The 26,601-nt window shown below is 32.7% G+C and overlaps 2 protein-coding genes and 1 long non-coding RNA gene across 11 annotated transcripts in view; 2 read left to right on the top strand and 1 right to left on the bottom strand.

The window, feature by feature from the left end:
- LOC114329613 (E3 ubiquitin-protein ligase FANCL) overlaps positions 1-17,098 on the top strand; it is a 787,641-nt gene extending 770,543 nt beyond the window's left edge. For all 8 annotated transcript variants that reach the window (XM_050647180.1, XM_050647179.1, XM_050647185.1 and 5 more), the window contains one exon: positions 15,697-17,098. In XM_050647180.1, the coding sequence (XP_050503137.1) occupies positions 15,697-15,714 (18 nt within the window). In that variant the 3' untranslated portion in view covers positions 15,715-17,098. The remainder of the gene's footprint in view (positions 1-15,696) is intronic.
- LOC114329617 (glycogen [starch] synthase) overlaps positions 1-26,257 on the top strand; it is a 127,274-nt gene extending 101,017 nt beyond the window's left edge. For both annotated transcript variants that reach the window (XM_050647177.1, XM_050647178.1), the window contains exons 8-12: positions 71-263; positions 3,804-3,978; positions 7,426-7,637; positions 10,536-10,733; positions 25,109-26,257. In XM_050647177.1, coding sequence (XP_050503134.1) covers positions 71-263; positions 3,804-3,978; positions 7,426-7,637; positions 10,536-10,733; positions 25,109-25,135 — 805 coding nt within the window. In that variant the 3' untranslated portion in view covers positions 25,136-26,257. The remainder of the gene's footprint in view (positions 1-70; positions 264-3,803; positions 3,979-7,425; positions 7,638-10,535; positions 10,734-25,108) is intronic.
- LOC126882312 (uncharacterized) lies at positions 19,710-21,741 on the bottom strand. The gene is made up of 2 exons (XR_007697268.1): positions 20,764-21,741; positions 19,710-19,891 (listed from the first exon to the last, which is right to left on the bottom strand). It is a non-coding gene; the product is annotated as an uncharacterized LOC126882312 (long non-coding RNA).
- Positions 26,258-26,601: the final 344 nt, after the last annotated feature.

Genomic DNA, 26,601 nt, shown 5'->3' with positions numbered 1-26,601 from the left:
TTTTTAATAGTTGGCATTGGCATTGAACACTGGTATTGTGATTCTCATGTATAGTTTTTCATATTTTCAGTGGCCGATTACCAAATGGTAACGACATGTTAGAAAAAGAAGAACTGGTCAGACTGAAGAGATGTATTTATTCTTTACAACGGGACGGTCTGCCACCAGTTACTACACACAACGTGCAAGACGACTGGAACGATCCTGTCCTAAATTCAGTCAGAAGGTGTAGTTTATTCAATACTACACACGACAGAGTCAAAGTGAGTAAAAAAATACTAGGCGATTTTGTTTACCTGCAGATTAACCTTATTCAAGATGTTTAATCAAGATTAAAGTTACGACACGTTAAGTAGCATAGATTAGTATGTTATGATTAATATTCAGATTAACTCTAATCAACATTAAAGTTAAGACACGTTAAGTGTAGAAAAAGGTAAAAACATTTTCTTTAATTTCGATTTTTTAATGGCATAGACATTAGTCATTCAACCAGTTGTAATAGATCCTCCAGTCAGACAAATACACAATCCTATACCTAATACAAAATTAATGGATAATTAAAAGAAAACGATACGGTAAGCAAACTATGGAATCACTTGCTTCTCGTCTAGAGGCCCATCAAGACATTTTTAGTAGACAGACAATACTGCACCTTAATTTAGTTTATATTAAAAAAGCTGAGAATGCAAGCAGTATCGTAACGAAAACTTTGTTTACGATTAGCAAACATAATCTTTTGTTCGACTTGGAAATCGGTTATATCGAATTTGGTTCGAGACATCGAACTGGCAATATTATGTTCGTAATCTACGTAAAAAACACATTGAATTGATGTATCATAATATGCCTTAAGGCGAAAATTTGATTTTTCGATTTTAAGGTCGGTTATCTCATAGATGGTTCGAGATATCGAAATGCCGTTTTCAGATTTGGATTCAGGAGACAAAGCAACATATACATATCGGTATATCGGCTCCAAGTGTTGTAGGGGCGGCAACGTACAGACTTTGCGAATTTACATATAACGAAATTTTCGTTGAAAATAGATTTCATTTGATGGCAGTAGATGAGAAATAATTGATATCGGATTTGACATATGAGTGGCGTATTCAATGCATGACGTCTGTCTAAATTTTCAGCAAAAACAACAATTAGTTATGTTTGTAATAGTTGTCAAAAGCAAACAATTTTTGTTTTTTTTTTGGAAAAAAAGGGAAAAAGGTCCAAGATTGTTCAGTCACCTTCCCTTGAAAAGGAAAAAGCAACACAGAAATCAACTAGCTGAATTGCCTGTTATTTCTGGCGACTCCATACCATCATCATAGACGTATATCGACATAGACTGAGTAGTGACGACACCATCTTTCTTTTTCATTGTTTGATGTGTCTGTCTTAAATCAAGTAAGTATAGCCACCGGTATAGCAGCATATCTTTTTGGTTGGGGGTGGGAGAGAGTGAGTTTTAAGTGAATGAATTTCAGTGCGCTAGAGGTCTAGAGAGAGACATATCGAACAACCGCAAGAGATTTGTCGTCAGCACGCTTAGCCTCGCCGGCTGTCTCAGTCTATGTTAAAAATATACGTACGTCTATGACCGTCATTAGCAACAATGAACTTTTGGAGAGCTGAACTTGTTCATGGTCGTAAAATGCGTCAGTGTTTCTACCCTAAAAGAGGTGTCTCTACCCCAACAAACCAAATTTCGTAACTTCACAACGAAAGGAGGTAATTGATATAACACTGGTCACGACTCATGTGGCTAGAACTGTTAAAAAAGCATGTGTCAGATGATATGTCTTGTTCAGACCATCGACACATCTGTCTTGAAATAACGGATAATGAGCCCACTACGGAAACTTATCGTAACTCTCAAAAAAACTAGGAAACATATCAAGCAGATCTGGAATATTTTTTGGGTAGGCTTAAAAGCTTATGTTGGACCTAGACATGGCAGTCGAACAATTAAGAGCTTTCGATGTTAGCGTTCGAAAACTATTGCTCTGAGAGAGTGAGGAATTTCAACCGGAAAGTTGAATGACAACTTGCAAATCAAAGGACAGAAGTCAGACGAAAATTTAATTTCGTCAAAAAAATCAGGTGGGTGGGGTGATTGTGATTATCGCAAAGCTCTGGCCGAATATAATAAGGGACCGAGAAGTGCAAAATAAAATAAAAGAATTGTGAAGAATGCATTGCGAGGAAATAGAACAGACTACAGAAATGTCAATGCCCTGCCTATAAAGTTCTTACAAAGGACTCTCAGATAAGTATTCCCTCGCTCTAAAAGCAGTCAGGTGAATACACATAGGTATACTAAAATCACAGTAAAGATGCACTAGAAATAAACAAACCAAGACACATTGAATGTTACTAGGAGCACTCCTGAACCATAATTTACAATGTATACATGTACATTGTAAATCCCAAATCATGATTTACAAAGTTTATACATACATCGTAAATAATAATTCGTGAGTTCTCCTAGTAACATTCTACGTGTCTTGGCTTGTTTATTTCTAGTGCATATTTATTGTGATTTTAGTATAGAGACCCTCGAGAACTTTTTAGGGTGCACTTTCCTGAGTCTAAAACGAAAGTGATTCCACTGGACACATAATAGCAGACTTGACAGGATACCATTATTTTATGGTTCAAGGGAAAACTGGCGTGTGACAAAAAAAAAACAGATTAGCCAGGATAAAATCGAACGATATAATACTCCAGGCTAGCCTATGACTAAGGTACATAACAAAAGCATTACGGCTAATAAGGGTGGCTTTTATACCCAAACATGGCAAAACAGGAAATATTGTGGTTTTAAGAATTTACTGAACAAACTAAGTATTTCCGCTATTTCAGCACTCCAGATTTACTTATATGATATACAGTGCGTTTAAAAAGTCGCTTCGTGGTGTATTGTTTTTCATCCGGATTGCTTCCTTGATGTGGACTCACTCAGTATTACTATGTGTAGTTTATGTGAGCCAGTGTCAGTATTCAACGTCGATCTTGTCAACAACTTGACTGACTGTCGTGTTGTTGCAGACTGACGTCAATGTTATTTAATATATCAATGATGGTATTAATATTTTATCAAATAATAAGATAAAAGATATTTCCGATAAGGTGCCCACAAGTCTCAACATATCAATGAGAAAATTGAGGTGTTAGTGAGAATATGGTTCATACAAGAAAAAAATTAGATTGTTGTTGAGGAAAACATTAAAAGAGTTTACATACAAAATGACAGCTGTGACTGGTGATACTAAAATCTGCTGATCACTGCAAGATAATGCAATGCTGTGAATGGTTCAATAATTTTACCATTACCAAATGGAATCGATGTTCTTAATGAAAATTATCGGGTACATAAATGTGCAGATTTCTCGTCTGTGGGGTGCTATAAATCCATTGCGTATTCATGAAGAACTACTTCATTCTATGAAAATTGAACTCTAGTTTCACAGACACTCTGGCCTCAACGATCTCCAGACCTATCGTCACCTGATATTTACTGTGGTCCAGCAAACCAAACTTTAGCATCCGTCCAAATTCTTAGAATATCCATTTTCTGATTAATTGAGTTGTGTACTCAACAACAGGGAAGATACTTTCAACGTTTAATCTGATGGTATATGTTTTTATAAATTTTATCATCATGAATATAAATTGATAACGTGTATTTAAGTAAGTTTCATTGTATATTTCACTCATAAGCGACCTTTTGAATATCTTGTGTAATAGAATAACCACGAAATAATTAAGTTTCATCCAAATATTCTCTTATTCGTTTGTTTCAGATTGTCTTTCATCCTGAGTTCCTTAGTTCTACAAATCCACTATTCGGTCTCGATTATGAAGAGTTCGTAAGGGGGTGTCACTTGGGAGTTTTTCCCAGTTATTATGAACCGTGGGGATACACTCCTGCAGAGTGTACCGTAATGGGTATTCCAAGCATCACTACAAATTTATCAGGTAAGAGTTAATAAAGTTCAAATCAAACCCTTCTTCTTTCAGTTCGTGGTAGTTTATCAAATTCTCTCTAACGCATTAAGTTGGAAATGACAGAAAAAAACGTACGTGCGTAATTATTGTACATAGAACTTAAGATAGAAAATTTTGTATTCGTTTATACTTCTGTTCAATGTATACAATCGAAACAATATTATATTATATATGGCAGAATGTAATCCACCGTAAATCCACAAAATCCTGCTACAAGATACACGTAAAAGATGGAATGTAATAAAAAGCTGGATACATTCAACAGAAAGAGGCTGTACACCGAGTAAAATCCAAAAGAACAAACATTAGATGTCAGAGGAAACCTATTAGTGGAAAAAGAAGAGTTATACTACAACATACCACAAAAACAGGAAACAACACTAAAAAAATAGTGGACCTAAGCAGGAAAATAAAATGTATGTCCATCGGAGATAAAAACAACCATATGAGGCCATCAAAATCAAAACCTGCTAAATCCTAAATCTTTCGTTTTCCTTTTTTTTTTACACATTTTCAAAGTTCAAGTATATTAATCTACAAAACCTAAATCCGCTTTAAAATACCAATCGAATGTTGACGTTAGAATCAAACCCCACTATGTCCATTACTTTTATGAAGAATAAAATACTTTATTTTCTTATATATTTTGTATGTTTTCCTATCAAAATGGTTCAGTACCCAGGAATTTGGACAATATTATGTGGGCTTAGAATCAACATCTGCTAAATCCAAACTAAAAGTACAAATTTCTGTACCAATTTAGTGTGCCATTTTATGACATTTATTGATACCATTTTGATTGAGAAATGCCGGATACTTTCTTGGAAAATTTACATTTTTAATGATTTTTTTAGTCTCCTGAAAAATTTCAAAACACGGATCTAGCAGGTTTTGATTCTATAGGCCTCGTATATAACTAACGTGTGTCAAGAACTAGACCAACTTGCAAATCGTCATGAGTGTCATGAACTATTAAAAGAAGTTAGACATTTGGCTCGAGAGTTCAAGCTACAAGTTCATGCCATTCAAAACCATAAGGGAGCTCGCAAACCAAAAGCGATATCCCTACATCGCATAACGTACATTGCGGAAAGATACGCACTGAGTGTCACATCTGGTTTTCGGTGAACGAAATTCCACCGAAAGTCACCGAAGATTCACCGAAAACCAGATGTGACACTCAGTGCTTTTCGCAATGCATGCCACATGTGATGTAGGATATTGCTTTGGTATGCGAGCTCGCTAAGGATACGGCTAGGTTTCCGAGTGATTTAACGCGCGAGATAAATCGTTCACGACAATGTAGCGGGCGACAAGTGAGAAGCTGTCCATCGAATAACGATTTAAATATCAGTTTTCGTCATGCCTCTCACACGAACGCGTCGAATTGCCCTTCTTTTAGAAGATGATCCATTCATAGAGTGTTTGTTAAAAAGCAAAAGGAAGTATGGTGTACAGTACATACAGTACATCCCATTAATAGATATAGTAAACACAAAAAAATATTTATCTGTTACACTTTTGTTTTTGAAATGTTTGTGTGTATCCTGCCATAAAATGAGTCTACTTTGCACTTTGGAAATTAAAATTTCTTTGGAACAAGACATCGTGCTGTTTATTTTAAAGACAAAATGGAGCTAAAGTCGCTTAGAAATCAAACCGAATTGGAAACAGAGCGACACGCTTAGCCGCTGAGCGATTTTTCGCTAAGCGATTTTTTAGGTATGACCACTGTAATAATATTTATTGGGTTTGAAATATTTTTTTGTAGTTCAGTCGTCCACGATTTATCTCTCACAAAAAATCGCTCGCAAGCCTGGCCGTACCCTTCTGGAGAAAAAACCGACATAGAGAGCATTGCAGAAATCTGAAAAATTATTGCTCAGAATTACACACGGTCACTTCAAAAGATACATCAGTCTCAGAATACAAGAAATCTGCAATCAAAAAGGCAGAATCATTTTACGAGCAGAAGTGGAGAAGGCTTTCAACCAACTAAGAAACAAGAAAAGCCAGGGATAGATGGCATACCACGGATACTCTAAAAGCAATGGGCGAGATTGACATAGATATAATACTGCATATGTACAATATGATATGGATCACATGTGAATCATATCCATAAAAAAGGATCACTAGCCGTATGCAGCACTTACAGAAGGCAAAATATTGGTACATATTATCAATGAACGGCTAATTCCAGAGATAGCCGAAGAACAGTGAAGATTCGTAATAGAGAAAGGAACTCGTGAGCAGATATTGAACACCAGGCAGCTAATAGAAAAAACGAGGGAACAACATATACCAATGCTGTTCTGTTTTGTATATTACACAAAGGCTTTTTATTCAGTGAATTGGAGATTACCTCTGGAATATAATGGGAAATATGGCAGTGCCTAATCATCTACTTAACCTAATAAGAAATATGTCTTATAAATACTCAGCCAAAGTTAAAGTACGCGAAATACGGTCTACAAAAGCGTTTAAAATAAAAAAGGAACTAGACAGGACTGCATACTATCACCATTATTATACAACATATATTCTGAACATATAATGAGGAAATGACGAATGGGATGGAGGAATCACTATTGGGGACAGAAAAATCAGTAATCTGCGATATACAGATAACACACTTATACTGGCAGCAAATGAAGTCGAAATAAAGCTGGATAAGCACAGAATTCTTCAGATCAACACCAGAAAGACAATGATCGTAGACAGGGCAAATAATAATCTACTGCACATTTATTAAGTGGCGAATTTCGAATGAGTAGACATAAATTTGTGTACTTGGGCTCCGTAATAACCAACAATAGCTCCTCAGAAATCAAGAGTAGACTAGCAATGGTCCGCACCGCAACAGCTAAATTAATTATAATATGGAAAGATCGAACAATAAAAAGGAATACTAAGCTCAGGTTAGTAAGACCTTTTGCTACATACCCAGCTGAGACATGGATTCTCAAAAAAATTCAATATAAGTAAGATTCAAAATGTTATATGTTTAAACGTATACGTCACTTCATCGTGAAATACAAAGAATTGGAACGGCTCTTGTCTTTTACGAATGAAACACATTTTTATAGATCAAATTTAATTGTTTTCTATACCCCATTCCACGAATATACGACCCTCTTGGATTATCGCTACAATGAATATTTTACTGTGCAAAATATGAAGAACGAAAGTAAATTGCAAATTATATTGTTGTTTATTGGAGTAATTATTAGAGCAAAATACTTTCGTACTTCTTATGTTGCACACTAAAATATTCGTTCTCGCGATAATCCAAAACAGTCGTATATTCGTGGAATACACCATACTAGATTTAGGTCTGTTGGTATCAAGTAACGTGTATTAAGATTGAGAATTTATACTCCGTGTTCTCATAACCCACTTTGTGTTAATTTTCAGGTTTTGGATGTTTCATGCAAGAACATATCATGGACCCCATGTCCTACGGAATCTACATAGTGGACCGTAGATACATCGGCCTCGAAGATTCCGTCAAACAGTTAGCTCAATTTATGTACGACTTCGCTAGGCTCAGTAGAAGACAGAGGATAATTCAAAGGAACCGTACTGAAAGACTCAGCGATCTTTTGGACTGGAGGAACTTGGGAGTGGTATGTAAAACAGAGAAATAATATTAGTAATTGTAGTTGTGACTGCTATGAAGTGTCCTATTTTATGGCTTTTAGGAATGACAAATACATGCATTACTATTCCATAAGTATATTGAGCACTCATTGGTACAAACTTTATTGCAAAAGAAAAGTCGGGATTCTAAATATCCGTTTTTTATTAACCAAAACCTGCATTTTTATATCAATATCGTCGGAAAAAATGAATGAATATAAATTAGATATTCCTATTCCATTATATCTATTATTAAATACATATTGTAGAAGCATGAATAGTTATGAAATATCTTCCCAATTTGAAATAGGTACCACAGGGATAACTTACTTAGGCATCTTAGGCGATTAGATAAGAATATAGCGAAAGAGACCGCTCAAAATTGTACGTCAATGGATTGGCATTCGCCGTTACATTAGGCGCTATCTTGATTCTAAAGGAGAACCTGTGTTGCTCAATATCCCCGCCATTTTCAACTTTTCAACAAAACCTTTTCAACTTTTTTTACAATTTTTTTCGTACGGTCGATATTTTCTGAGTTGGGTGTGGAAATAACGGAAGAGGGAAGTATAATTATTGATTGAATCTCGTTTATTATCATAGCCAGGGAGGTAGTGTCAAATTTGACCGGAGCATTTTAGCATGGCTGCTTTCTTTTCTTTCTTTTTATTTAGTTAGGTATTCCAAAGCTTATTAACAAATGATATGTCAGCTGGCCCAAAACCGGGGATTTTAGACAAGAAAAGGTAAAATATGAAACTTGATGGAAAAACGCTACAACTTATGTCAAATATTTATCTACGTGAATTACAACTCTTAATAGCCTTGCTGACTTCTCTCCTAGCTTTCACTCAGGCAATCCGGGTTCAAATCCTGGCGTTGAAATTTTTTTTGTTTTTAAAATTGACATTTTATTTTGAAAAATAAATATTTTTATACTACAATGTATTATGTATACGACCAATATAAAAAAATCTGTATGTCTTTTATAGAATTATGCATAGAACTTATGAAATAGAACTATGCATTTGATCATAAATATTATGATTGACCTTAATAAGCAAAGTTGTTGTAAATGAACCCCTGAAGCTTCCTGAGTTAGTATGACCAATCTAAGTGAAAAAGGGGGTTGCCTTCCCCACCCCCTCCCGACATTTTTTTTATTTTTTGGACAAACTGTTTTTTCTTAATGTAATATGATGTAGAACCAAAAGATACATACAACCCTAATTTTTCACTTTTCTATCAGCAACCCCCATTTTTTAATAGCAATCTAAATAGGTATATTCCTGTTATCTATAATAGGTATATAGCAATGGATGTTTGTCTGTATGAGGAGCGATCAATCAAAACGCAATAAATCCTGTTTTTTAGAATTTGAGTTAAATTAATACTAAATAGCTTTGTCATGAAATATATCCAGTGGTTACAGCCAATTCCTTCCAAACGCAATATATCCAATAGAAAATAGCTATCGAAAGTGTGCAAATCAATCAAAACACAATAAATCCAGTATTCCACTGAATAACGCCCTTATTATAAAAATAATTATTTTTCAAAATAAAATGTCAATTTTAAAAACAAAAAAAAATTTCAACGCCAGGATTTGAACCCGGATTTCCTGAGTGAAAGCTAGGAGAGAAGTCAGCAAGGCTATTAAGAGTTGTAAGTCACGTAGATAAATATTTGTCATAAGTTATAGCGTTTTTCCATCAAGTTTCATATTTTACCTTTTCTTGTCTAAAATCCCCGGTTTTGGGCCAGCTGACACATCATTTGTTAATAAGCTTTGGAATACCTAACTAAATAAAAAGAAAGCAGCCATGCTAAAATGCTCCGGTCAAATTTGACACTACCTCCCTGACTATTACCTTTACGACATAATTGTACATAAACAAAAATTGAAATAATTACATTTTATACAATTTTGATCTCTTTAATTTTTTTTTTGCTAAAATCAATATTTAAGGTCTTCGTTCCTTATTGTTTATAGCTTGTTTGTTGCTTATGATGCCAGTGTCTAAGGTTCGTTAATCGCTTGTGTCTCGTTAGGTTTGTCATAGACGTAGGACCTTAAATGTTGAATGTAGCACAAAAATGAAATAAATCAAAATTGTATCGACTGCACGATAAAAATGCAAATAAGAAATTATAGGAAATCACAATTGCAACAATTTAAATCCTTTTAACAATTTAACAATTTGCAACAATTTTGCCGAAGAGTTTAGAATGGCAAAGATATTGTACAGAAACAATTCCTATGTTCGCAAGTTCTTACGCTCGCGACTTTACCTCATACGTACGACCTCAAATATTATTTATTTTAATAAAAAGAATAAGAGATTAAAATTGTATAAAATATAATTGTCTCAATTTTTGCTTTCTACGTAAAGTTAATAATAAACGAGATTTAATTTAATAATTATGTTCACACGCCTTCCATTATTTCCTCCCTTAACTAGGGAGAAAAACGGATACTCCTTCAGTTCTTACTATTTTTGTCGAAAAATGTTGAAAATGGCGGAGATATTGAATAATAAAATTTGGGGCAGCTCGCCATGTAAGGTTAGGCCTTTTTTCGACTAACCCGTCTGAGACTGGACTAATATACGATTTAACATTGGATTGAATCTTCTCCTTTAAATGGATGTGAGGAAGAAGTTCTTATCGACCAGGTTCAAGCTATAGACGGAGAGCTTGTTCATAAATTTGAAAGAATTTTCCACCAGCCCTCGGTCTAGAACCTGTGATAGATCTTGCAGCACGGTATTGCTGCACTGCAAGATTTATCCTGTTTCTGTTCATTTTTGTACTCCCAACCCTATAAATTACCTATTTATTTTTCTATTATTGGTATATAATTATAAAGTATTTTTTAATTGTAGTACTATCGTCAAGCGCGGATGAAAGCCTTGCACAAAGTATTTTCGGACTACAAAGAAGAAATGGAATACGGTCTCGAATTCAAATATCCCAGACCCATTTCTGAACCTCCATCTCCTAGTTCCAGTAAAGTAACGACTCCAGCTGCTTCGGTGCACGGATCTGATGATGAAGGAGATTCGGTGGACTCGGAAGCAGAGGTCAGTGTATCTTGTTTATCATAAAATCGCGGTGACGTTAACAGTATCAATCTACAGATAAAAATGCGAAATATCCCAAAATCGTGTGTGTGTCGAGCCACTTGTCATCTATATAAATAATTGATTTATTTTCTCTGAGGTACTGTTTTATTTTCATTAAGTATTCCGTTTGCTATATGCGCAGAAGATAGGATTCCATAATTGTCTGTCTTCTGTTTATTTTTTTAAACCTAAATCCTATGCGCCCTAAACACTTCCACAAACTTGTTCCATCGTACTTAATTCCAGTGTCATCTGCATTTAGTTTATTAATAAAATTGTCTAATGTCGGCACTATGTTCTTTATACATATCGTACACTATACGTCAAATTATTCACGCTCACTATCAAACTTCACCTAGAAACATCACTGTCACTTCATTTAATTTTAGGAAGTATTACATATTGCATTATTAATTATTTTTCGAACGGTTGAAATTGGTGTCCGAGTCAGAGCAGCAGTTTCTTCTATAACTGCAGATTTACTTAGGTTGATTGATTAGTGGGGTAAAGCTCAATAGATACGCTATAGTAATAGATAGCAATAAAAGTTAATAAAAAAAAATTTAGCCACCTTTGAGCTTCACATTACAAAATTAGTTAGAATGTTACAGTGATAACACAGTGACAGACCAAACTTATGTTTTTTTAAATGGAGCACCCTATATTTTATTTTAAATTCGAAATCCTGTTAACTTCTCCATTACAAAAATATAAAGGTTTGTTATGTTATACAGGGTATTTACAAAGTTATAACCAATTTTATATGAAAATCGTAACAAGTTCAACTCCCTGTATAAAAAAAATAAGCAAAACAGCAATGGTTTATTAATGCCATATTTTTTCGTATTCTCAAAATTTTCAAGAATGATTGATATTGCTAATTTTCTTTATATCAAATACAGGGTGAGTCAAAACGCAAGTACATTATTTTCTCAGTAATTTTAAATGGAACACCCTGTATTTTATGTCACTATTGAAAAGTACCATTACCGTACTTTAATTTTTAGATAACATTCCCCATGTCTAAATTTATCAGTTTTCGAGATATTTTCATTTTTCAATGGATCAGTAGTGTGGCCACCCAAATCACCAGAATTTAATAAACTGGACCGATTTTTTTGGGGTTACGTTAATAATGAAGTTTGTAAAATACCTCCAACAACAAGGGATGAGATGAAAAATAGAATACAAAGTGTATTTCGATGTGTTAAATTACAAATGCTTTTCGTAGAGTAAGTAGCTCATTCAGTGATCGTTTTTAGGCGTGCATAAATGTGTTAGGAGGTAATTTTGAACACTTCATGTAATTAAATATTAAAAATATTTTATTAAAAGTAGCTTTTAATTTTTTCAAACATGTTTTTTTTTTGCAAAATGTATTAGGTACTGATAAATTATTTTTCGTTCTTTATTTGTTACATTGTTACATGTACATACAAAAGTAGTGTTTAATTGTCTTCACAAAATGTTGTATTTTGTGTTTGTGTGTTTTTTTTGTAAAATTTATTACTAATTTTCTTTCTTTCTTTGTTACATTTACATAAAAAAGTAGTTTTTAATTGTTTCAAAAATGTTGCATGTGGTGGTTGTGTTTTTTTTTGTAAAATGTATTACTAATAAATTATTTTTATTTCTTTATTTGCTACATTGTTACATTGATTACCGGATTGATAATCCGATTGATAATCCATTGTTACATGGCTTACTTAAAATTTAGATAAATTTAGACACCTAAAATAATTTGCTCTGAAAATTGAAAATATCTCGGAAACTAATAAATGTGGACATAGGGAATGTTACATAAAAATTAAAGTACGGTAATGTTACTTTTCAATCATGATATAAAATACAGAGTGTTTCGTTTAACATTACTGAGAAAATAATGTACTTGCTTTTTGACTCACCCTGTATTTGATATAAAGAAAATTAGCAATGTCAATAATTCTTGAAAATTTTGACAATAAATAAAAAAAGGCATTAATTAACCATTGCTGTTTTACCTATTTTTATTTATACAGCGAGTTGAACTTGTTACGATTTTCATACAAAATTGGTTATAACTTTGTAAATATCCTGTATAACATAACAAACCTTTATATTTTTGTAATGGAGAAGTTAAGAAGATTTCGAATATAAAATATTCCATTTAAAAAAACATAAGTTTGGTCTGCCACTGTGTTATCGAACACCCTGTAACATTCTAACTAATTTTGTAATGTGAAGCTCAAAGATGGCTAAAATTTTTGTTATTAACTTTTATTGCTATCTATTACTGTAGCGGATCTATTGAGCTTTACCCCACTAATCAATCACCCTGTACCCTAATCTATCGGTTAAAGTTAAAAAAACTATTGCTTTCTTTGTTTCGAGGCCTTTCTGATTCTTGCCCTTGAGTGTGAACAGCCTCTTCTGAATGACAATTTTTAACAGCGGGTTCAACATGAACTTCTTCTGTGTTATCGTTATGAAAATTCCACGGACGCGAAATTGTAACAATATTTTGCTAATAATATCACAACTTATAACCACTTGTTCACTCAAAGACTATTTTTCAACTGTTTTTTTTTTCATGTACGACGTACATTGTATTTTACGATATCTTCTTTGTGTGCCGTGCTTATTTTCAAGCGTTAGCTATCGTCGTATTAACAAGCTGATGAAATCTTTCTCAGTCGGCAGCTATATGAAACAATTTCTCGACCGTTGGACCTGTCCATTGTCTAATGGTACATAGCCGGGACAGTTGTTTTCTTCCAACCCAGCGTTTTCCTTCGATTTCGCCCTGAATGATCAACCAGAGTTATTTCGGTCCTCTTATTATATTACCGAAGTATTGAACCTTTCTCATTTTTATGACGTTGATCAATTCTCGCTCTTTGTGCATGGTCTCCAGCACACATTCGTTGGATATGTGTGCTGTCCACGGGATTCTGATCATGCGATGGTAACAACACAACTCGAATGCTTATACAGGGTGATTGATTAGTGGGGTAAAGCTCAATAGATCCGCTATAGTAATAGATAGCAATAAAAGTTAATAACAAAAATTGTAGCCAACTTTGAGCTTCATATTACAAAATTAGTTAGAATGTTACAGGTTGTTCGATAACACAGTGGCAGACCAAACTTATGTTTTTTTTTTAAATGGAACACCGTATATTTTATTATATACTCGAAGTCCTGTTAACTTCTCCATCACAAAAATATAAAGGTTTGTTATGTTATACAGAGTATTTACACAGTTATAACCAATTTTGTATGAAAATCGTAAAAGTTCAACTCCCTGTATAAATAAAAATAAGCACAACAGCAATGGTTTCTTAATGCCATATTTTTTTATTTATTGTCAAAATTTGCAAGAATTATTGACATTGCAAATTTTTTTATATCAAATACAGGGTGAGTCAAAACGCAAGTACATTATTTTCTCAGTAATGTTAAATGGAACATCCTGTATCTTATATCACTATTGCAAAGTAACATTACCGTACTTTAATTTTTATATAACATTCCCTATGTCCAAATTTATTAGTTTTCGAGATATTTTCATTTTTCAGAGCAAATTATTCTACGTTTCTAATTTTATCTAAATTTTAAGTAAGCCATGACTGAATTGACAATAATTGACGATTACTGATTATCAATCCGGTAATAAATGTAACAATGTAGCAAATAAAGAAATAAAAATAATTTATTAGTAATACATTTTACAAAAAGAACAAACCACAACATGCAACATTTGTGAAACAATTAAAAACTACTTTTTCATGTAAATGTAACAAATAAAGAAAGAAAATTAGTAATAAATTTTACAAAAAAACACGCAAACACAAAATACAACATTTTGTGAAGACAATTAAACACTACTTTTGTATGTAAATGTAACAATGTAACAAATAAAGAACGAAACATAATTTATCAGTAATACATTTTGCAAAAAAATATGTTTGAAAAAATTAGAAGCTACTTTTAATAAAATACTTTTAATATTAATTACATAAGGTGTTCAAAATTACCTACTAACACATTTATGCACGCCTAAAAACGATCATTGAATGAGCTACTTACTCTACGAAGCATTTGTAAATTAACACATTGAAATACACTGTATTCTATTTTTCATCTCATCCCTTGTTGTTGGAGGTATTTTATAAACTTCATTATTAACGTAACCCCAAAAAAATCAATCCAGTTTATTAAATTCTGGTGTTTTGGGTGACCACGCTACTGGTCCATTGAAAAATGAAAATATCTCGAAAACTAAAAAATTTAGACATAGGGAATGTTATCTAAAAATTAAAGTACGTAATGGTACTTTTCAATAGTGATATAAAATACAGGTTACAGTTCAATTTAAAATTAGTGGGAAAATAATGTACACTTCGCGTCAGAAAAAACTGGTACACTTTTTTTTTCCAATGTAAACCTGTGTTCAGACTGGACACAATGGCTCGTGAATCACGGCGTTGTTGCCAGCACAGATAATGGGATTGCACTAAATCTAAATACAAAAAATAACGTTCAAAAATCATGGTGGAGAATCGTAAAACGGGCCATAGGTAACTCAATGTAAAATTCTAAACTGTTAAATTCCTGCTTCCCTAATCATTTTACAACAAAAATCATGAGAAGCTATTTGTATGGGATTAAAATCTGTATTAAAAACAAAAGCTAAAATTGTTCTAGGATTTAAACACATTCCAACATTTTGAAAAATACCTACATTTGCCACAGTAGGCATGTGTGTAAAAGTTAGGCCCGCGTTATTATTTACCTTATTGTTCGCACACTATTGACTGAATAAAACATCTTTATTATTATTACTTTCTCCTCAACTGAGGCTATCTTATCAATTTTATTATTTTTTTAAACAAGAAATGATAAAATAAAAATTTTGACAGTTCAAATTGTCAATATTTATCATAGAGTTATATATTAGCATAGAGAGAGTGTCATTCAGAGCGAAGTGACGACACCATCTTTTTTATTTGGATTAGTGCCGTTTCACTCTTACGCATAGTAAAACTGCTACAGTTGTCCTCCTCTTCCGTGCCTATACTCACACTGAATGTCATCATAGATTTTCCATACAATGTGTTAGAAAGAGATGCAGCAAACCAGTCCATGAGATCTTGTCGTCAGGAAGCGCGGAAGGTAGGCTCCCTCTATGTTAATATATACCTCTATGATATTTATAATAACTTCACTGTGACGGAACGCAACCGATACACATTATGGTAATGTGTGTGGCCTAACTTTGGCGTATTTCTGTGAAAAATTCTTATTATATTTCTCATGATTCGAAAAAAAAAAATGAATACATTTAATAAAACACATTGAACATTTTAACAGGCGACATTTTCCACCTATGTGCTTAATATTTCAGCAGTTTCGAATTTTATTGTAATACATAATATTTAAGTTTCACAATAATTGTTCACTGTAAAAGTTATTCATTTTGTATTAATTTCAAATTTTAATTTTTCCAGTGTGTTTTATTTATTAGTATCCCATAACTTTACGAGAAACCCTTCACATTTCTCGATTTTAAATTAAACATAATAATTTAATGTCATGTCTAGAGTTATTATCTGTCATTTATGTCATATCTGTCACAAATTATAATAGAACACGAATTAATTTATGGGTACTTAATTGAGATGATGGAACATTAAAAAAATTAATAAGAGATTTTTTTAGGATGCATGTTTAAATAAATGTGACTGACTAATCGAGAATGCTCGATGTTGTTTTGATTTTTAGTAAACCTACTAAAAACTTGCGGTCTGCCGCACAGCCCTGCTTTTACCTGGTTTGATATAACATTTTAGTTGAACTGGCAACGTTGCCTAGAAATAAGAGTGACATATGTGACAAGACCAATTTACACAACTAGAAAAACACGATTTTCGGGTATAAGACTTGTACCAGTTTTTTTTGACGCGAAGTGTACTTGCGTTTTGACTCACCCTGTATTTGATATAAAGAAAATTAGCAATAGGCCATTTCAAGACTTTGACGTTTATGACACTAATTGAAAGCTGGAAGGCAAACATTGAAATTATTTATATTTGTACCGCATTGAGTTTCTTAAGTTTTTTACGTTTAATAGTTTTTTTATAAAATAGTTATTGTTGTTATAAAATAGTGGTTTATATAATTGTTTTTATATAATAGTTTAATCGTTGTATAATAGTTTTTTATAGTTGTATTTTCCGAACATTTTGCTGTTGACTTCTGTAGCTTCTAGCTGTAGAAGTACTTTAACGACTGTATTTAGTTGTAAGCAGTGAATAAATAAACATAAGTAAATATTTTCAAAAGCTTTTGGTATATAGATCCATTTTCCCTCAAGGGGTATGAGTTAACCTACAGTAGAAAAAGTTTTTCAAGGGTGACAACATGGACAAATATAGTTACTTACATGGACATAGTTTTTTTTGTATTTGGAGCTTAGTAAGTTTTTACACAGGTCAACAAATGAAGGCATTCAAGAGTTTAAATTCTTACAAATATTTTGAGGTAGGATTTGTATATAATTGTGGAGCTATAAAAATAAATAATTTCATCATAGTGGTTCACCCCAGATATCTTAAAAAATTGACCTTTTAAAGAATTTGTACAGTCGGAAAAATGAAAGAATACCCATGAACGGTCACGTCAAACAGGTACAATCACATATTTTGTATTTGCTGTTCTTTTTCTATAAATAACAAACGATAGAGATAGATTAATTATGTTAATAATATGTGATCGTTCATGGGTACTCTTTCATTTCTCCGACTGTACCTGCAGTGAAAAAATTTCAAGAGAAGAAACTGAGAATCTGCCGGAAGAGGTGAAATGTTTTTTGATTTTAGACAACGCTCCTGCTCATCCCTCTGAAAATATTCTATGATCAAAACATGGCAACTTTAAATGTATGTTTTTGCCAAAAAATACATCGCTTATTCAACCCATGGATCAGGAAATAATTTTAGCAACAAAATGAATATATCGCAGAAAGTTTTTAGATGAAGTAATTGTATGATGAAGATAACACAGAAGATACAAGAGGGCAGCATACTTTGCAAAACGACTGTTACAATTTGAAATCAACAATTTGTTAAGTTTGCTACAGCATGGAAAGGCAGTTATTAAGGGGTTACATAGGTCTTGCGAGTAAAAAAAGTGACTTTTTAAAAAAATTATATCTTGGAAACTAAAAATTATTTTTATTTATAATTGGAACATGTAAAAGTATAGTACACTCAAAAAAATTTCAGCCAAATATATTCATTTTTGTAGAGTTGACTGCAATTTTTCGACAACAGCCCTTTTTTGCGGTGAGCAGCATAACGAGTCCAGTTTCATTTGAAATTTCTTGTAGTTTATACCTCTGGTTAGTGAATGAACAAAGATTTTTTTATTAGATGAGGTCATTTTTGTTTTATCAAAAAAAACTACTTTAAAAATGAGAAAAATTGGGGTCAAAAATGTGTTTAAACTTTGTAAAATCTTCAAATTTCATTTTTTTTAATTCCTTCGTTCATTTACTAGCCAGAGGTATAAACTACAAGAAACTTTTTGATTTCATATGAGACTGGACTTAGTTATGCTGCCCACCGCAAAAAAACTTAAGCTCTACAAAAATGAATATTTTTGGCTGAAACTTTTTTTGAGACTACCTTAAGTACTATACTTTTACATGTTCCAATTATAAATAAAAATAAATTTTAGTTTTTGAGATATAATTTTTTTAAAAAGTCACTTTTTTTACCCATAAGACCTATGTAACCCCTTAAAAAAATGTTTGATGGCCAAGATGCATACATATATTTAGAAGGAAAGTTCCTAATTTCTGTAGTATAATACATAATACCGAAGAGGAAGTAGCTCTAAGCGCCGGACTCCACTTGCGATTTGTAGTCGTGAAGATTGAACACATTCTTTCAAATAGAAGTCAATCCATGATTATTTAGTTACAAATGGATTGACTTGTATTTGAAACAATGTGTTCAATCTTCCTGATTACAAATCGCAAGTGGAGTGCGGTGCTAATAACACCAAAATATTCCATATATGTCCATAGAAGGTACACAGACATTGAAAAATTCCTGGAATATCCCCGAAAACACGTTCCCTGAACATGCCAGGAAAATCCTGTGTCAGCATTTTAAACATTACCTGAATGTCTTATTGGAACATTCCATGAATGTCCACGAATGTTCTTTGGACATTCAAAATATATTTTGTAGACATTCCCTGGATATACCAGAAATACAGTGATGAGCGCTCTAATAACCTGCAAAATAGCACAAAAGATGGAAAACGTATTAAGTAGTGAGATAAAAAGAAATGAAACTAGTCGAGCTGGGAAATTTAGCGATATTAACTTATACATTTAGATTGTATTGATTGTGTACCACCTTCAGACGTATCAGACGAGTTTGGAAACTACCACTGTCACAGTGACAGTTTTAGTTGACATACTCCTCTGATATGTGTAAAGGTGGGAAACAATCAATATAAAATAAAATTTAAAGGTTAATTTCGCTAAATTTCCCAGCTCGACTAGTTTCATTTCTTTTTATCTCACAACTAAATATGTTGCCCATCTTTTGTGCTGTTTTGCCGGTTATTAGGGCACTCATCACTGTACATCCTTGCTGATGTGACAATACCTCCTATCTGTTTTTTCGTGAGTTTTGTAGGAGAGATGGAAAAACATGTTTTAAGGTCACCTCCTGTGTTCATAATATGTAAGTTTTGACTTGTTTTGTAGTTCATAGATAGTTTAATTTACTACAAAACAAGTCAAAAAATATCATATGAAAACAGGAGGTGACCCTAAGACAAGCTTTTAGTCTCTCTTACGAAACTCATGAAAAAACAGATAGGATGTATTATTACATCACTGACGATATGTGGCCATACCAATTAATACATCCTTGATAAATATAAACATTTTTATTGAACAAAATCTTTTCATACATTTTTTTAATGCAATTTACTGATATTCCTAAATATTTCAAAAAAATGTGTCACATTTGCTTTGTAAACCTTTCTTTTGCCTTTCGTAGCCACATATTCCGTTTCCTTCCTGGGTTTTTGTAGACCACTTCTCTCAGCTGATTCTAAAAAAAATAAAATAAATGGTAATTTTTCTATCCTTTACAATTAACAATCAGAAGAAATATTTACAGGTAATAATATGCATAAATAATAATATTTTGTATTTTGACAATGACGTCTGATTTGGAAGTCGAAAGATTAATAAAATTATTTTTAAGTTAAATTGTGGCTTATTTCCCAATTAGAATAGTTAATTACAAAAATGCCTCAAATAACTAGCTTCAGAACAATAAATAATTCGTTTCATACCAACATTCGTCCAAAGTCAATTATACCTGTAGTATTTCCATGAAAAGATTCTTTAAGTGAATTTTGCATAGTTTTCTTTAAAATATCTCTATCAGGCCAGAACACAAATTTTTTTAACCTAAGACACATTATATACAAAGTATTTTTGAAATAAGTTGATACCAGGTAGGGTGAAATACTAAACCTATATCCCAAATCTTTATAATCTAAGTTTACGCTTAGTTTAGCTAAAGTAAGCAATACTTGATCACTTGGTGACAAAACAGTATTTTGATGGTATTTGATAAATGGTGTAATATACTTTAAAGCTATTTTAAAAACATTGTAATTTGCTAAACCAGTATAATTTTTAGTTTTGGCATCATCATTTTCTATACTTTCACAAGATAAAGCTAATTTCTTAAGCTGATATTTAAAATCCTGTGTTAATGTTAATGACATAAAATGTATTTGTTAATTTTTCCATTGTAATATATGTTTGACTATTTGGCAAAATCTTGTCTTCTACTAAACTAGCTTTTATACCAAATAACTGCTATCTACCACTAACTATCCACTGTTTCTAAATCTACTAAAGTAACAGTAATGTATCATTAATGAAAAATGTGTAAAATCATAGACCTACCTAGTATTTGTAGAATATAAGACAGTCCAGTGTCTTATAAATCATTTCAAGAGGAATAAAAAAGCAATTTTTTCTTGTAGGTACCCTTTTCTTTTAATTCTCCTTTGGTACCTTAATTCCCATTTTAGATTTTGGGGAACTCATTTCATTGTGTTTATATACCCCATATTTATTGAAGGAACCCAATCTGGATTGTTATTATCAGTTAAGTCGGCTGGTTTTCCTACAAGATTAGACTGTTAACATCTTCAAAAATGGTTAATGTTCAAATGTTGTAACTTACCAGATATAAGATGATTACAGGGGAATTTCCATTTTGCTAGTAAAATCTTAATATTTTATTGCATTTTACCATTGTTGTTGTCTCTCAGATGATAACTATAACTTATTTAGTTAAATTGGTTCAGTTTTGTGCTTAGAATGTAGCACTGATGGTAAGTGGTAAAAGCTAACTTTATCACGATTACTTTGCATTTCACACTTCAAAACACAACACCAATGAGGCATATTATCTTTCTAAATTAATACTTCCAGAGAAAATGTTAAATTAATCTTTGTACAACAACTAAAATGATCTAAAACCATAAGAACCTGATAGAATAATATTCAATGTTTGCCTTCCGGTAGCCATATTGATTTAATTTTGACAGCATCTTGGAACGGCCTATATCAGTAATTCTTGAAAATTTTGACAATACGTAAAAAAATATGGCATTAATAAACCATTGCTGTTTTGCTTATTTTTATTTATACAGGGAGTTGAACTTGTTACGATTTTCATATAAAATTGGTTATAACTTTGTAAATACCCTGTATAACATAACAAACCTTTATATTGTTGTGATGGAGAAGTTAACAGTATTTCGAATATAAAATAAAATATAGGGTGTTCCATTTAAAAAAAAAACAAGTTTGGTCTGCCACTGTGTTATCGAACACCCTGTAACATTCTAACTAATTTTGTAACTTGAAGCTCAAAGGTGGCTAAAATTTTTGTTATTAACTTTAATTGCTATCTATTACTATAGCGGATCTATTGAGCTTTACCCCACTAATCAATCACCCTGTAATTTGATGGATTCGACCGTTACTTGATGGAAGTTCATTTTATCTCACAATAAAACACTGAAAAACGTTTGTTTTCTATACTTCCACAAAACTTATTACAACTATGTTATTACTACAGCTGTTTCGGCAAAGTGCCTTTCTCAAGTGATATATTTTACAATGTGTTTGCCTTTTTAAGTCTTTAACTGAAGAGGTTGAGGAGTGGGGAGCTGTTTGTCTCGAGTTGGTCATTCAGAATTATATCTGTATTTTTCAATTTATTAATTTCCATTGATTCTAAAAGTGATAGCTTAAGGCCTTTATTTTGAATATGTAGAATTTGAAACTCTTCATTGAAAGAATGATTATGATCTAGAAGGTGAAGTGCGTATGTAGAAGTGTCTGTTTTTCTATTGTTGAAAGCCCTTTTGTGTTCTGCTATCCGTTTGTCAAAAGTTCTGCAAGTTTGACCGATGTAAGTTTTCGGACAGTCACCACAAGTTAGTTTGTACACACCACTCTGTAGTTGCTTTCTCTTTCGGCTTTTATTGTTTTTAATATGTTTGCTTAAGTTGTTGTTAGTTCTGAAAGCTGGTGTTATTCCTTTCTTTTTTGTAAAATATATCACTTGAGAAAGGCACTTTGCTGAAACAGCTGTAGTAATAACATAGTTGTAATAAATTTTGTGGAAGTATAGAAAACAAACGTTTTTCAGTGTTTTATTGTGAGACCCTGTAATTTGTTAAGATTCTTCATTTTTGTTGTCCAAGTTTCACATCCGTAGAACAAAACGGACTAGACGTAGCACTTCAATACTCTTAGACGTGTGGTCAATGACAGATTTCTACTGCACAATACAGACCGCCAGCTAATAAAGCTTTTTCGTGCAAGTTCTATTCTGGTCGAAATTTCCTCATCACTTTCAACCCTGCAGTCAATCCAGCTACCCAGATGTTCCACCCTTTCCAGGATTTTGTTATCTAAGTTTAGTACTGATTTTCTAATTTCTAATTATACGATATACAACAGGTAAAGTTACAGATTGATCTATAAACACTAATTCCCAGAAAACCCCAAAATACTCCCTAGTAATAGTAGTGAAGATTATAAATTTTAAGTAGTTTACCAAGTTCATATTCTTAGAATTTAAAACCTTCAAAATTTCCAGAATTATTTCATCATCATCATCCAGCCTTCTGCATCCAAAGTTGAACATAGACCTCCCCTAATTTCTTCCAGTTTTGTCGGTCTTGGGCTTTCTGCAACCAATTCCCAGCAATTCTTTTAACGCCGGCGTCGTCTGTCCATCGTGTAGGTGGTCTACCTTCTGTGTGCTCGTGGTCTCCACAGTGTAATTTTTTGGGTCCCTCTCCCGTCCTTCATTCTGTCTACATGGCTCGCCCAATTCCACTTCAGCTATGCTACTCGCTCTATGACATCTGTGACGTCGATCGTCTTCTTTTTCAAATAATTTGGCATGTTGCTCTTGAAGATGTCTGATAGAGCTCCATATTGGCCAAATACTCAAGTAGGTGGAGGCCAATAAACTAAAGTAGAAGAGCTCCATATGCGGCCCATGCTAAAGTGATACTTCTTTGTAATTCGGCAGTTTGCTTGTCCCTGGCAATTTGGATTTCATGCCCAAAGTATTTATATTTATGAACCAATGCTATTTCGTTGAAGTCGACTTTTGGATTTTCGCTTGGTACCAGGTTTGTCATGTATTGTGTCTTTTCAAAATTTATGTTTAAACCAACTTTCTTACAGGCGGCATCTAACTCAGTAAGAATAGTTCTAATCTCTTTTAAGTTGTCTGTTATAAGAACTACGTCGTCTGCGAATCGTTGGTGGGAGAGTCTTTCGCCGTCGACATTTATTCCTTTGGCGTCACACTCCAATGGTCTGAAAGCATGTTCAAGTCTTAAAGAGTTTGGGAGATAACGTGTCTCCCTGTCTAATTCCTCTTTTAATTTTTATATATTTGGTATCTTTGTGTAGTCGGACGGCCATGGTTGCATTATTGTATATGTTCGCTATCAGTTTAGAGTACCGATAATCTATACGACTTTCCTCCAATGCTCTCATGATGCTGTTAATTTCTATCGTATCAAATCATTTGCGAAAGTCTACGAAAGCCAGGACCAATGGTCGGTTGTATTCGATAGATTTTTCTATAATCCCTTTTATGCAGTGGAGGTGGTCGTTAGTGCCAAAGTTTTTCCTAAAACCTCCCTATTCTCTAGGTTGGTAAAAATCTAATTTTGTTTCCAGTCTATTTGTTATTATTCTTGTGAATAACTTGTAGAGGTGGTTCAATAGGCTGATGGGTTGGTAATTCTCGAGGTCTGTTGGATCGCCCTTTTTGTGTAATAAGACGGTAAGTGCACTGTGCCATCTTTATTCTTTTTCTCATGAGCATCTTTCTGTGCGTCACTGTTTTTCGATTTCTTTCTAACGCACTAAATTGTATGTGACAGAACAAAAGGCACGTCTGTGATTACAGACATTTATAACATTTATTCTAGTTGTCGATAGATGGCTCTATAATCCAAAAAAAAATATTTACGAATTATATAATATATCTACGAATATACTCTGTACAATTTATAAGACTATACAAATCAAAGATAATACCATTTTGTAAATGCAATAAACACAATTGATTTGTTTTTATGCCAAATTGCAAATAAAATGTGACAACTGTCAGATTGAACTAAAATGTCATGTTAGAATAAATGTTATAAATGTGTATAATCACGGACTTACCTTTTTTTTCATCATTTGTGACGCACTGAAAAATGCACATGAGAAAAAGCATAGGTGTTTCACTTTGGTGCAGACATAAGTTGAATAGTTCCTTTATGTTGTTTAAAAGTCTGTCTCCTCCAATCTTTACGACTTCAATAACGACATTGTCTTCTCCCAGAGCTTTATTTCATTTCATTTTCCTCAGTGCGTGCCTGATTTCCACTGTTGATATATCAGCCATCAATTTCGACCCTTGGTATCTGGCATGATCAAGTTGGTTGACAAATTTTAAACAACAAAAGGGCGATTATTTTTATTACTTTACCATCATTTTTAAGAGGCCGTTAGGATAATAAAGGCACTAGGTTTGTGAAATTTCTATATATTTTTTCTACGTTGTGTAGCGTTAAGAATTTGTCTTGCGCATATATATTGTCCATTGTAACTTTGTTTTTATTTAAAGATAAGCACTAAAGTTAGTAGTTTGTAATAATGTAACATGCAAATACATTAGCGAATTTTGATTTTAATCATTTTTTTCTTATTTTAGCTGGAAGAACTTAGAAGAGCTCTATAGAAATAATGCCATATGTTACAAAATACCCTTAAATAAGTAAAGAAGCTATATGCAGTGGCATAGGACCTACAATTGTACAGGGTTATTCATAACGAATTGGTATTATTTTATCTATAGATTTTATAGGAGAAAATATTAATTTCTTATCAATAACTGGGTGGAGTTGCCACTATTACACAATTTTTCGATTCTTCTGTATGACAATTTTAGACCGAACTCTTATTCTCGAATTATTTATGTTTGACGTTATTTGTGCTTGACGAGTTTTGTGGGGTCCAGTATTAGATACAATGGGGCTAGAGTTACCCAAATAATTCACTAACATTGTTAATTTTTTTTTCAATTATCCCAGCTTTCACACTTGCTGTGTGAAGTTTCGGATATTACATAATCGTTCGTTGTGAAACCTTTTTTAAGTTTAGAGACCAGTCACACGGTATTAATTCTGGCGAATAAGTCGGAGCAATTTACACCTTAATGTCATAATTTTGTCTGCGCAAAAAAGTCTAATAGACTGCACAGCACGCGCAAATTATGGTTATATCTTTTTCCAAATGATTGTGTGAATAGCACAAAAAAGACTTTCTTTTCATAAAAGAAAGTCGCCATTGCCTTTTCAGTCCATCAGGTGGTTTAGACCTTCGTAGGTTTTTTCCACAGTCTCCGATAATCACATGAATACAAAAACTTTTCTAAAATAAAGTTTGTATTCAAAATACTGAAATATAATAATACTACTGAACTATTTTTATAACCATGTATTTAATATTTGACCCCGGTTATTAAGAACAATATAATATTTTCCGGGGTAACATCTGCAGATAAAATAATGCCCATTCTTTACTGCATCATCCTGTATATTGCGCAAAGTGCAATATTAAGTATTATTCATACTTATCAAAAAGTTTTATTTAAATTATGTTTTTGTTTTGTTGGACCCATGACTTTATATTTATTAAATTGTTATATAATTGATATGTGCCAAAATGAAAAGTACAAAATTGGTATGGATAATACTTGACACTCAACTGCCAGCTATGGAAACCAACGATGATGTTATTATCCCTTTACAGGATATTACCTGCGTTCTATTGGTGGACATAAATAAATTATAAAAATATAGCTTTTGTTTTATTTTCATTGATTGATATTCTAAACCCTATTCCAAAACAGATTAAGAGAAAGAAGCAGAAACTTACATGTCACAGAAAGTGATGAAGTCGAAGAAAGTTTGGCAAAAATTAAGTCTAACATCTTAGCCTCAGCCAAGGAAGTTCTTGGGTGAAATAAATAAAAATAAGGTTTCCAAGGCGAATAACTCTATGGTTTTGTACAGGAATGAAGAAAAAGTGCAAATAGCAAAAAAATTAATTTTGCAAAAAAATGTAAAGATATAAATATATAATAACTTTTAAACTAATTGAAGGATCCATTTGAAATTTTGAGGGTTTGTTAAGGACCACAAC

This window comes from Diabrotica virgifera, chromosome 3 (assembly GCF_917563875.1).
Source record: "Diabrotica virgifera virgifera chromosome 3, PGI_DIABVI_V3a".
Classification (NCBI taxonomy): domain Eukaryota; kingdom Metazoa; phylum Arthropoda; class Insecta; order Coleoptera; family Chrysomelidae; genus Diabrotica; species Diabrotica virgifera.
This window is presented reverse-complemented; position numbering and strand designations above follow the sequence as displayed.